At 51.0% G+C, this 13,814-nt stretch overlaps 1 protein-coding gene across 1 annotated transcript in view; it reads left to right on the forward strand.

Annotated features, from left to right (window-relative positions):
* Positions 1-13,814, forward strand: part of LOC125113610 (guanylate cyclase soluble subunit beta-2-like) — a 58,844-nt gene that overhangs the window by 41,229 nt on the left and 3,801 nt on the right. Inside the window, exons 12-14 of the mRNA XM_047756424.1 lie at positions 3,910-4,064; positions 6,423-6,574; positions 7,796-7,885. Coding sequence (XP_047612380.1) covers positions 3,910-4,064; positions 6,423-6,574; positions 7,796-7,885 — 397 coding nt within the window. The remainder of the gene's footprint in view (positions 1-3,909; positions 4,065-6,422; positions 6,575-7,795; positions 7,886-13,814) is intronic.

Genomic DNA, 13,814 nt, shown 5'->3' on the forward strand with positions numbered 1-13,814 from the left:
AAGGAAAAAAAAAAAAAGATGTTATCAATCCTAAGAATAGGCACGTAGTTAGGGACATATTAAATATCCACCAGAAACACAGCATGTGGGTTTATTTAAAGAAGTAGGGGAAGGGGTAGAAACATTTTCTCAGGAGAATTATGCTGCTAATTCTACAGTTTTAAAATTAATACTCACTGAGATCTAGTATTTCATTTATAAGCCTTTAGTACACATGTGCTCAGGTCACCCTGTGCATGCAAAAGGCAGATTCTTTTTCCTGAAGGAATTGTAATCTCATTTTAAGAAGAAAAGTCTAGCATGAAAAGATGAAAAGCCAAGTTAAAGCTGGTAAGGGTCCAGAAAGCTTCAGAAGAATTGTTTCCGTGCTAGTAGTTTAAAAAGAGAGCAAAGAAATATAAATGAACAAAGTTCCAGAAAGGGGCAAGCCCTTCAAGGACACGCACCGTTATGTCCATCCCCAAAAGAGCCACAGACGTGACCCACCAGAGGCGGGGGGAAGAAGAAAGCAGTCTCAGGTTTAGTGAACTTTTAAGGGCCACCTTGGGAGCTAGAATGACAGGTTAGAGTCCCACAGATCTTGTCTCTGCTAATCGCTAGCCACAGAGTCTGTATCCATTTTCCCACAGGCCTTTTTCCAAATGCATAGGTTCATTCATTCAAAGGCTAGGGATGGCGAGTAGACCACAGAGAGATCCTGGTTCCTGAGGGGTGTGTGGCCTTCCCCAGATGCAAGGTGGTGGCCCACAGAAGGGTAAAGTTAGAGAACTAAGGTACTCTTGGCCTTCACCTTGTGCACTGCAATGACCCCTTGATGGGGGCAGAGAAGAAGGGTAGAGAGAAATCTCCCAGAGTGTTAGGTAGGACTGAAGAACAAGGAGAACCACCCAAACCTCACTGTTGGGCTATAAAGCAGGAGATCTCCCACAGTTCAGAAAGCTGGAGGCTTGGCTGGTTAATGAGGTTCTCAGAGCCTTGGTGGAACTCAAATTCTCTGCTCTGGTGGAGAGAAAATCCTGATCCAGCTTTCATACTATCTGGAGCCAGTGCTGTATGAAATCTAGCCATCTCTCTGGAGAAAGTCCAGACTCGATTAAGATACAGGGCATTCTTGTTGTGGCTCAGTGCATTAAGAACCTGACATAGCATCCATGAGGATGCAGGTTCAATCCCTGGCCTCGCTCAGTGGGTTAAGGATTCAGCATTGCTGCAAGCTGCAGTGTAGTTTGCAGATGTGGGTCAGATCTGGCATTGCTGTGGCATAGGCTGGCAGCTATGATTTGGCCCCTAGCCTGGGAACTTCCACATGCTCCAGGTGCAGCCACAAAAAGTTAATGTAAATGCATTCAGTCTCCACTTGAGCAGTTTTTCTGAGTGGTAAATATTATCTACTTTGGTCTCCACTCTTTTATACAATTAAATAGTTTAAAATATGAGATGCAAGAACAAGAAAATGGTGCTGTGGTGTGTAGCCTAGAGAGCAAATCGTAGGAGCAGATGCGGAGATGGCATGGATGTTGGAATTATCAGCCTTTAAGAAAGCTTTAATAGTTTAAAGAATCTAGTGGAGAGGGGGAACACCATATTTAAACTGATTACACTATCTCTTGGAAATTAAAACCATGACATGAAAAGTCAGAAATAAAGGATTCAGTTTATGGGCATAGAAGGCACTAGATGGTAGATGAGAGAATGAGGGATTTTGAAGACAGAACAGAAGAAGTTAATCAAACTGAAACAAGAAAATGGGGTAAAAACATAAGAACATCTTGGATCTCTAGACTAATATCAAATGGACTGCCATATGTGCACTGGACTCCTAGAAGAACAGAGTGCTAAGAATATTTGAAGAGCTAGTGGTTGAGAATTTCTCAACAGCGAAGGACGTCAAGCCCAGATCCAAGAGCTAAGCGAACTCCGACTGCAGACATACAAAGACAAGCCCTTCTAGTCAGATATGCCAAGAGCCCCATCCTGGTGCAATAAGGTGAGGAAAAAAAAATGAGACAAATTTGAAGTCAACTATCATTATTCCTAGACCAAGTAACATTGCACCTAGAAAACCCTATGCAGACTGCAGTAAACTCCCAGATCTAGTAGGTTTCCAGGATCACAGGATACAAGGACAGTACAGTTGAACTCTTAGTATATATTAAGGATAAAAATTCGAAGACAAAATAGATTTTTTAAACTTAGTTTCAAATCTTGAAAAGGAACAGAATTGGAGAACATACACTAACCCAAGACTTCTTTTAAAGTTTACAGTAATAGAGTCAGTGGCAGAAAGAGACACAAATGGCTCATTGGAGCACGATTGGGTCTAGGACTGGACTACACATTGAAGGACAATTGATTTCTGACCAGGTACCCTGTCAACTGCATCAGAAAGGAATCTCTTCTTCAATGGTTCTGTGACAACACAATATCCCTATGGGAAGAAAAGTGAACCTCAATCCTACCTCACTCCATTTATAAAAGTTAGTTTGATGTGTATTACAGACCTAAACATAAATACTAGAGCCATCGAGCTTCTCAAAGGAAATACAGGAAGATAGCTTCACGACTCTGAAGTGCGCAGTGGCTTCTTCCACGGGACACAAAAGCACCAAAGAAAAAAGTGATAACCTTCAAAGTTCTGGGCCAGATTGTGTTCCCTTTGCGATTCATATGCTGATGTGCTGAACCACCTCCATCTCCAAGCCTCAGAACGTGACTGGATTCTGAGACACGGGCCTTTAAAGAGGGGCTAAAAATCAGACTGTTGGGGCAGGTTCTTATCCAACCTGACTGGTGACCATATAAGAAGAGAAGTTTGGGTGCACAGAGAAAAGACCAGATGAGGACACAGCAAGAAGGCAGCCACCTGCACGCCAAGGAGAGCACTCAGGAGAAACCAAACCTGCCAACACCTTCATCTTAGACTTCCAGCCTCCAGAACTGGGACCAAGTAAGTTTCTGTTAGTTAAGGCCCTTAGTTTGTGGTATTTTACTCGTCTGAGCCAACTAATACATTTCATCAAAATTAAAGTTTCTGCTTGCTAAGGAAAATGCGTATATAAAATCAGAGTGGCAAAAACATTTCAATACACGTATAGATTACATACCCATATACAGAAATCTTATATTAGAAAAATCAGGTTTTTTACAAAAAGATTTATGAATGGACCATGCACGCATGAAAATGTGCTTAACACTAGCCATCAGGAAAATGCTGACTAAAAGCACAACGAGATGCCATTTCACACCCACTGCTTGAGAAGAAAACGGTGCCGAAAATGTGGGAAGGTCTAAAATGCCCCTTTTTAAATGGTATCAAGACTTGAGAACTTGGGGTCAAATATTCTTTTAACATTAAATATACATCTGTCTTCTGATCTAAGGATTCTATTTCTAGGCATTTTCCTGGGGAGAAAATGAAAGTGTCCATGTAAAGATCTGTCCAAGAAGGTTCCTAACAGCTCAAATGGGAAATAATCTAAAGGTTTGTGAAGAGAGGACAAATAAGTTATGACATATTCTTACAACAGGGTGGTATTTATAAACAGAATGACCTGATGCCTATGGATGAATCGCCAACATTGATTTGGATAAATGAAGTCTGATACAAAACACACCATGTGACTCCATTTATGTGCAGTTCTAGAACATACATTCATCTTCGGGAGAAGAAATAGGGAAGCGGCGACTTCTGCAGGGAGGCAGGGGATCTAACTGGAAGGGGCATCAACTAATTTTCCAAGGTGATGGAACCAGTCTATTTTATTTCTGATGGTGGCTCTGGGAATATTCATCCGGCGAACTCATGGAGCCAAATGCTTCAAAGTCTAGCTATTTTCTGTAAATTTATACCTCAGTTTAAGAGTAGAGAGTATTCCGTGGTCCCTTTTCAGTAAGCTGCTCTCTCTACAGATCAGAGTGGGGGTCCACACGGGGCCAGTCTTGGCAGGTGTCGTGGGGGACAAGATGCCGCGGTACTGCTTGTTTGGTGACACTGTGAACACAGCTTCCAGGATGGAAAGTCACGGGCTGCCCAACAAAGTGCACCTCAGCCCCACGGCCTACAGGTAGCCGCTCATTTATTCACGGTTTTGTTCATTTTCCTCCAGAATACACAGAGTGCCTAGCAGCCCCAGGCGAGAGTAATGGAGGAAGCCTGTTTTTTTTTTTCCCTTCCACGCCACACTGTCCTCCAGAGGATGCTGTGACAGCAAATAAGTCATACTGAGCATCTACTCCAAGATCCTTTTTGCTACCAAGGACCATAGGGGCCAGGGCAGGGATTGGCGACTTATAGCCACAGGCGGTAACTAGTCTGCTGCTTGTTTTTTAAGTAAAGTTTTATTGAAACACAGCTGTCATCTTAATATTTACTTATCTATGGCTGTTTACCTGCTACAATAGCAGAACTGAGTGGCTCTGAGACAAACTATGTGGCCCCCGAAGCAGAAAATATTTACTATCTCGTCTAGGAACAAGTTTGCCAGTCCATGGTCTGGCACAAAAAAAAGTATTCAGATTATTTCTAAAGTGTGATAAGAACAATGATCAAGATAGACATGAAACAATACTTATGGTTTCATGAGAACTTAAGAGGCCCCATTCTCTAAGTTCTTTAATCTATGTTACTTTATTTACTGTTGCAACAAATTTGTGAAGGTGTAGTATTCTTATCCACAGAGAAAAAGAAATTATCAAGCATGATAAGGTTAATCACTCGCCTCAGGCTACAAGTAGGCCAGGAAGGAAAGCAGCCTGGATTCAGCCCCTGGAGGGGGTCAGGCTTGAACCACCATGCTGAAGGAATTACAGTGTCACAGGAGCCGGGGCCAAGGGCGTCGTGTAACCTTGAACAAGGAGTCTAGGGCGGAGGTCAGCCCAAACTGGGGTATAATCGGGAAAGAGGCAGGTGGGGGGGGGGGCAGGGAGAAAGATAGCGTAAATACAGACGTAGACTAAGTGCAGAGAATGACAGCAATTTAATTTGCTGGGGCTGAAAGCATGAGGCGGAGTGTGGTGAGAGCTGTGCGGGCCTCACTGAGGGGCAGGGCCTGGGCTGCAGGGAAGGTGGCCCCTAAGGAGTGGGAGTTGAGACACAGGGGCAAGGTTAGGGTCCGGCTTGACACTGACCACCCAAGGCCACATAAGGGGCAGGTTGGAGCACCAGGAAATGGGACGGAGCAGACCCGGTTGGGAGCTTGGTTTGAACGAGACCATTTGTGGCTGGGATGGGGTGGTGTCAGGTCAGCTGGCCGTGGTCATCACTGGAAACAGGGGTGGGGGGTGGAGGGGGCTGAGAATGAGGGAGGCGCTTCGAGCATCTCCCAGGGCTCCCGCCTGGGCACCCAGGACCTGAATCTCACCCCTCCCCCCCGAGATGGGACAAGGAAGAGGGGTTCCAGGTCAGAGGGGCAGGCGGCGAGTTCGGGATTGGAAGCATTGAAGTCAAAGGAACTGGGGGAGCACCCAGGGCGGGATGCCGGTAAATGGATGAAGTTCGGAGTCAATTGTTGTTTGGGGATCCAGACTTGGAGTCGTAACATGGAGTAGAAACTGGGCCGGGCGAGTTGACGAGATCCCCCGGGGAGGGATGTGGTGTAAAAGAATTTGGTGGAGGGGGAGGAAGAGAAGCCCACGCAAGAGGCTGGGGGAGTAGAGTTCAGGCTGAGAAGCACCGTTGTGGATATTTTTAAGGAGGAAGAATTGAATAAAAATATCGTGACAAGGACCAGAAAAAAAGCCAGACGTTTTAGGACATCTTCAGGAGTGGTTGTGGTTGAACGGGGGCAGGGGATAGAGCCTGGATGGCGGGTTGAAGGATAAAAGGAAGACAGCATTCATATCAAAGAGGATGATAAATCGAGTGAGAAGCTGCTTCTTTCTATTTAGGAGGGAAGAGCCCTTGGCATGCTGGCAGGCTGGGGGAGGACGCAGATGGAGAGGGAGCGGAGGCTAAAGGGGCGAGGTGGCCAGGGGGCCAGGAGCAGGGTGGGGGTCACATCCCCCTTGAGGCTGGGGTGGGGGGGGTCAATGGGTGCCGGATGATGAAGGTGCCAGCTCTCAGCTCCAGGGTGAGAGTTTTGCGGATGGATCAGCTCACAAAGCAGGAGGCGCAGTCAGCAGCCTGGGAGTCGGGAGGGCGATGAAGGTCTGAAGTCCCCATGGAACTGGCCAAGGACAAGGGGAGGTTGCGTGCTGAGCCCCGGTGTCACCAGCCTGCAGTGTCCCTCAGCAGCCGGCACATGCATCCACACGTCAGCGTTTCCCAGGGACACTCAGCCCTGTCTCTGCACGGTCCCCCCGCCCTTTAGGCTTTTCTTTGGGTCCCTGACTCCTTCTGCCGTGTCACCCTTCCCGTTGCAGCTGACGCCCCAGGGACAGACCTCGCCCTCCGCTCCCTGGGCATTTTTCTTTTCTCTGTGCAGAGCCCTGGAAAACCAAGGCTTCGAAATAACGGAGAGGGGCGAAATCGAAGTGAAAGGCAAAGGGAAAATGACCACGTACTTTCTGATCCGGAACGTGAACGCCTCGGAGGATGAGCTCATGGGGAGACCTCGGACTCCGCTCTATCCCGAGGGTGAGCGAAAAAGCAGCCTTGTCATTCGGGCCCAAAGGTTTTCCTAACAATTTCGGTGGCGTTTACTGAGGTCCTTGGGCTGGAGGCCAGCGTGGGTATCACACCCGTCCACCCCCAAGCCTTTGGTGACAGTTCCTGTGGCCCTGAACACTCTTCTCTCGCCTCCCGGATGGTAGAGTGTCCCCTGAGCTGGCTTCATGGGCCCAGCCTGCAGGTCCCTTGGCCCTTCCCTGTCCAGAGGGCGTTTCCCATCAGCCTCTGCTGCGGCTGGGGATGATCTCAGAGCCTCCCCCTCTGCCCCTGAACCTCAGGGGAGGCTCCAGAACAGGCTTTCTTCACACACTGCAAATTCCCACCTTCCTCACTGTTGGTGTCCAAAACGGCAAAGGACAGACTCTGTGATTCACCTGCCTCCAGGAATGACAAGAGTGAGTTCATGTTCAAACAATCCAGTGCTAAGCCAGTTCAGAGAGCACCACTTTGATTTAAATGCATCACAGTACATTTAAAAAAAAAAAAAAAAAGGCAGCTGGAATCCACCAAGGAGGCCTCCTTCTGCCCCAGGGCAGATCGCCCCCATACCATCGGGGTTCCTTAACCACCACCCTGATGGATCCTGGGAAATTCTGACCTGAAGGGGAGGCCCAGTAGAAGGCAAGCCTTTGAGAACCTCGGTAGCAAACTAGAGAAGGAAACGGATTGGTTCTGACAGGAGCTAATCTTTGAGCTGCTCCTGGGGCAGAAGAAGAAAATCGAAACCCAGAGGCTCCCCTTTTCCGTAGTTTGACTGGCAGGATGTCTCCTTGGGACACAGGAATTATGGTTCCTGTTTGTAAAAGTGGGGCTACATGAATGAAGGAAATTTGAGGAACTTAAGTGGCTTTGGTGGCCCGTCGTTCTAACATCGGCTCACCATAGGCGGCCTGGGAGCTGCGACTGGTGTGAGCCACATCTTATTGCTGGAAACACTAGAGGTAGAACAATCTAAAAGTAGCAATAACTTTAGCTAATAAAAGACCAGGAGCCAACCTCCTTAGAGTTCCTGAATGCCCAGGCTCCGGGCGCCTCGCCCACTGCCATCCCCCGGGCCTCCCTGCAGGAGGGGGGGACCGCTAGAGGATGAAGTGTTTGCCCTCTTCTTTGAGGCATCAAAGGCATGCCCCAGCTTGACGCTGCTCACACCCCTTCTCACTTTTCCTTCCCTTCTTGTTTTTGCCGAAGCAAGTGCTCCAGGAAGTCAAGACAGAACTCTGGCTGTCATGAGGTACGCAGACAGCTGGCAGCGGCTCCCCGAGAGTGACGCAGCCCGAGGTGAGTACCCCAGATGGCACAGATTTGGGGCACTGACGGCTCAGAGACCCGGCTTACGGGGATGGGGGAGGGTGGGAAGAGCCGGCCAGGGATGGCTCAGGTGCAGCCTGGGCCCCTGGGGCAGGTTTTTGATGGTTTTTTTTTTTAATGGTCCCCTGACTCACCTTCCCACTCCAAGTGTTCCCTCACTCTGAAAGGGTGCTGCACGCCCCCCTTCAAAATGACCTGCAATATTCAGAAAAACGTCTTAGTCCATAAATCCACAAAAATTGCGTTTTTCTGGACATGGTGCCCTCCGCAGTGTGCGGCCTGTTACCAGGAGAGCTGGAGACCCCCCCACTCTGTTCCCAGCACATGGTGCTCCCTAGACACCCCAGGGCACTGACACCCCACCCCCCACACACACAGTGTGGCCCAGGGACCCGCTTCTCCACTTGGGCTCTGAAGGCGGTGGGGAGGAGGGCTTCTCTCCATTGCTGCTTCCTCTCAACTGCCCCCTGAGCCTGTCTCGGGACTGACACAGCCGGGACCCCACACTCAAAACCCAGAGCAGCCAGGGATGGGCCTGCAGAACCCAACCAAGTAGCGGCAGCCCCTCCCCGTCCCGGCTTTGCACAGCCACTGCCACCCTCCCCTTGCCTGGAAACCCCATTTAGGGTTAGGCCACCCAGATGGAGTTCAGCTTTTGAGGCAAAGCAGCAGTATTTACAGAGGTTCAGGACCCAGGGACTTTGCAAAAGCCATCCCTGGTCACTGAGCCTGTCAGAGGAGACAGTTCGTGTAGGGAGTCAGGACAGCCTGGGGATCCCTATGAAGAGGTAGCTGTCGTTATTCCTGTTAGACGACATCTCTCAGGCCGGGTGTTGCTTGAGCCCTTGGCATTGGCTGCCCCACGGCCTGTGGATGGGCCCTTCGTTTGATGCTGGAACCTGAGGTTGAGGGAATGACCAGCTCCCTTCTGTTCAAGCCAGAGGAGACAGAGCACAACTTCCCTCGCTCTGATCAGGGGGCAGGTGGCACCTTGGACTCTGGGACCTGAGAGGCTCAAAGTGGATTTCCCACCATAGGCATTTTCCAGCCCTCCCCACTTATAGGGGCTTCTGACAGTACTCAAGCCCTGAATAGTCCTCTCGGGCTAGTGTAGCCTAGAAGGTAACGTTCATGGATTTGTTCAACACTTTTTTTTTTGATGCTGCCACATTTGACATTTCTTGAGGCCAGGCAGTCTCGTGGGATCTGTGATAGTCCTTGAACCAAATGTGTGAGGTCCCTGACTTCACACAGGTTTTTAGTACAAAGAGACGGACACCAAGTAACAAAAATGAGATGATTTCAAGAAGTGGTAAGCCTTAGAAGAGAGAAAGCTGAGTAATGAAGAGGGCCAGTGAAGGCTTCTTGGAGGGGCAGCATTTAAGGCCAGTCTGAGGACCTGCTAGGGCTCCATGGAGACACCCAAAAGCAGGAGCTCTCTGCCATTTGCCTTCTTCAGTGGCTGCTCCACAGGCAGCTCAGAAGGGGAGCCCTAAGAACTCCTCCTGCTGCAGGAGATTCATTTATCACACTTATGCTGCAAGGGGCGGGGCAGGGGTCGTTTCACAGCAGAGACCAACAGCACTGGACATCTTGCTTAGAGGTGGGAGACAAAAATTTCTCAGCTGGGCCCCTGATGCAGTACCTCCTCTAACGGTTGCTTTCCTGGACAAAAGCAACGCCCAACAAGAGGGGAAATTGAGGCCCCCTCATTCTTGGGGGGGGGGGGTGAAATGAGAAAACTAGAGCACTGACCTTCGTCGCACTGAGCATTTTACCTGCCTGAGCTCATCCAAATCATGTGATACATCAGTCACGTGACTAGTCCCTTAAGGGGTAAGCAACTCGACCTTCAGAAAGGTTAGGTTGTCTAGTTTATCTAAGCTCCCACAGCCTGCAAGTGCTGCCCCTCAGGCTGTCTGGGGCAGACCACGTGCACGTGAGCCCCCTTTGGTAACGGGTCAAATCAATTCATAGCTTCCTTGGACTTCTTGGCTTCAGGATGGTCCAGCCACGTTTCTGTCAGGTCCTCGGGGCCTCATCTCTACAATTTCTGACTGTTGGGTGTGAACAGCTCACTTGCTGTGGCTGAATAGGAAACTGCATGGTGTGAGCCAAGGAGAAGTGACAAAGCTGTGGGCCTCCCTCTAGCTACTCAAACCCAGACCTAAGCCAGTCAGAAAGCGCATTTAACAGCTTCCCTGGGGGCTTAGGAGTTTCACCAGGCTCCTGCCTCTTTCCCGATGGTTGGCAGCTGACAAAGAATTCTGCCCTGAAGGATTCCTGCCACCTGCCCCCAGGGCCTGCGTCTTCCTTTTCAGCATTTTAGGGCCCAGTTCTCCCGGGTTTGCAGCCCCCTCTGATAACGTCCTGCTGGGCTGCATGGGAGATGAGGCTGCACCCCCACCCCCGTCACAGTACAGCGTTCCCATCTGTCGTCAGGACTCGCTCAGAAGGTCTGGCTGTGGCAGCTCACCGCCTCAGGCACCTGCCTGTTGCCCAGTTCAGGGCTTCCCTCACTGAGCACCTCTGCCACCCACCTCACTGGGTTGCTGAGCTTACAGATCACTCTCTGGGGACCCGCATCTCCTTCTGACTTGGCTCCGGGCTGGGGGAGCAGGTGCGCCTGCCTCCCTCTCCCTCGGGAGAGATCCCACGCCCGAAAACTTCCTGGCAGCCCACTGAGCTCAGAGGTGAGGGGAGAGCCCACAGACCCCCAAGGGCCCCGTCCCCAGCCCTCCCTACAGAGGGGCCCCGTTGACCCGCCGCCAGGAGGCGCAGCCCCACCGGCCAGGTCGCAGAGAACACTCCAGCGGGACGGCCTGCCGACTGCAGCCAGGACCTCATTTGCACGTCAATAGGGCGCTTTCTTTCCCTCCCCGCCGTATTTGGGCGTCAGAGGTGTCGGTGGAGAGGCTCCCAGCGCAATTAAACGGGAGTATTGAGCCGGAGAGAAATCAGTGTGTGTTTGACTCGGATATTTAAGCAACCACCTTTCAGTATTGACTAAAAAATTGGCCTTCCAGCTGTCCCTGCTGGCAGGCTCTTCTGGCATCTCTTCAGACCCCTGTTAATGTGTTTTTCAAATTTCGGCTTGTCTCCCTCGCGATTCTCCCGGCAATTATCATAATGGGTTCCAGGCTGACCCGAACAGGCGCTCAGGCAGGGAGCCGGGCTCCTTGTGGGCGGCGGCCCCTCCCCGCCCTCAGTCACAGTCCCAGGCGTCCACTTGCTGGGTTCAAGCTCCCAGGGCTTCTTACACCAATCCCTCGTCACTCTGGAGAATGTTCCCGGTGAAGGTCCCTCTTTTCGATTAAGCAGGACGCCCCCCTCCCGGGGAGTTGGCGGATTCCCGTCCAGGTCTGTGGGATGCGCGCTTCCCAAAAGAACTTTCCCAGCCCATCAACGCCCCCACGCCCGTGGCTAACTCTTGGATGGGTTTGTGGCCACTTCGTTGCCAGAGTCCTTGCCTCTGGCTTTACAGCTCCTTGACGATACAAGTGCCTTCCCCAGAGTTGTCCAAGGAGCTGGGGTCCAGCTGGCTGAAGACCAGACTGAGGAACCTGGGCCCTTCTCAGCCCCAAGGGCTTCTCAGCAGCTTTCCTGAGACCTTCATAGACGGGGCGGTCCAAGTTCCTCTTCTACTTCCGGCTGATGCCCGCAGAGTTTTGAGGCTTTCTGGCATTGAGCCGTTAACCCCACCATGTTCTGTAGAAGGAGAATCCTGGAAGGGGGACGTGAACTCTAAGAATGAGGCTACTTAGGGAGGAACGGAGGACTTTGGATCAGGGCCAGCATGCAAAGTCACCGGCCGTCAGCTTCGGTATCACACGGGGATGCGGCATCAGAGTCGTGGGCAGGAGGACACGAGAATCCCCGGTGGGTGACAACACAGATGGCCGGGCCTCGTGCTGAGAGCGACTCAGCGGGTCCAGAGGGGGGTTTGTTCAGCATCTCCGCAGGGCAGTCTGATGACTGCTGGGCTCTGGAACCACCATCCCCGCGGAAAGAACATGAGCTCATCCGAATCCCTGGGTCTGCCTGTGGTCCCGACACCTGGCAACGAGCGGTGTCACTCTGGGTGAGATTCTTTGCTTCATTCTCATCCGGAAAGCAGGGCTGATACGTGCCTGCTTTGCAGGGTTGACTTGAACAGGAGATCCCGTATATCTGAAAACTCAAGGCGGGTCAGACAGGCCAACTGTTCACTTACGGACCCAGTTGTTGGGAATTTGTTCGCTTAATGCGAGTCTAGGACAGAACTGTAAGAGGTACAACAGGTGTTAAAAAATGAGAATGGGAGTCCCCATCGTGGCTCCCTGGTTAACCACACCTGGCATCCATGAGGACGCATGTTCGATCCCTGGCCTCGCTCAGTGGGTTAGGGCTCCAGCACTGTCATGAGCTGTGGTGTTAGGTTGCAGATGCAGCTCAGATCCCATGTGGCTGTGGTGGAGGCCGGCAGCTACAGCTCTGACCCCTAGGCCTGGGAATCTTCATATGCTGAGGGTGCACCCCCCCCAAAATGCGAATGATCTGCTGCACACAGGAAGCCACACAGAGGGCAGGACCCCTGCCCAGTGCCGGGGGTTATAGGCTGACAGTGAGCACAGGTGAGGCTGGAGACATGACTTGAAAGCCTCTTCAAGGAGGCGCACGTGATAGCAGGAAGGGGCACTGCAAGGTGATGTGGCCTCTGCTCCGATTCCCAGAGACTACAGAGGGGGCTCTGGAAGCTGGAGCTCTAGTTCCTTTGGGGCATGTCCCTCCTTTGCCCATCGGGAGATAGGAAGCCAGTGGGCAGGAGGATCCTAGAATAGCGACCCCGTTGCACCTTTTTATTACGAAGACAAGATTCTCTTACTGATGGAGTTTCCCTCCACAAGTATTTCTAGAATCTGTGGCTCCTCTTTTCACACCTATGAACAGCATGGGGTGGTCCGCTGTCCTTCTCCCAGAGCAGGTGGATTCATTGGCAAATTAACCCCCATGGAACCAAGTGGGAGCCGAAGGGCTCCACACACAAGGAGACCCTGAAGAGTAAAGGCCAGCGAGGGGCAGGACAGCCAGCAGTTATCTTTGTGCCGAGAAGGACCACGCAGGATGCTAAGATCCTACCGTCGACGTCAGGCTCAAGCCAAACCCCGCCCCAGTCATGGAGAACCAGTATTGAAACCAAGGTGTGGTTTCTCATCATTTGCTTCTCTCTGGGAGGTTCCAAACAGATGCAGAAAGGCAGCTAAGGAATTCTGTTAATGAAGAATCCTTTCCTGTAGCCCCCAATCCCATCCTCTACGGCTCTCAGAGCCCAGCCTGTAACGACCCGGCAATGACCCACATCCCACGTATGTTCCCCAGGGCAACAGCATTCTCCTGGCTCCACCTTGCTGTCACCCCTGGGCCCCAACACACACTCTCTGCCCCCCACCCCCCGCCACCCCCGGGCCCCAACACACACTCTCTGCCCCCCACCCCCCGCCACCCCCAGTTGGACACCGTGGCTAGTGCGGTGGTGGTTTTCTCCTTTCCAAACAGGAGATTTCTTCTGCTCCCATTCTTTCCATGGGATCCATTCTTAATCTACATTGAAATGTGTTTCTGTGCTATTATTGAGCTGTGGTTTGCTCAACTAAGGATTACTGGTTTATTTATTTATATCATAGAATATTTTTTATAACCAGAAAGCAGTAAGACTGAAAGGAATCAGAAGCATCTATAATTCCATCACCCAGAGAAACTATTGTTAAAATAGTGCCTATCTTCCCAAACGTGTGTGGGGGTGGATAAATACACCTGTGTGTGTGTTGTGTGTGTAATATATACTTTCCCTTGCAGAATTGGGATGATCACACATACAGTTTTGTAACTTGGTGGGTCATGAGTTTCTTTCCTCTGACTA

The sequence above is a fragment of the Phacochoerus africanus genome, chromosome 13 (genome assembly GCF_016906955.1).
Source record: "Phacochoerus africanus isolate WHEZ1 chromosome 13, ROS_Pafr_v1, whole genome shotgun sequence".
In the NCBI taxonomy this organism is placed as follows: Eukaryota; Metazoa; Chordata; class Mammalia; order Artiodactyla; family Suidae; genus Phacochoerus; species Phacochoerus africanus.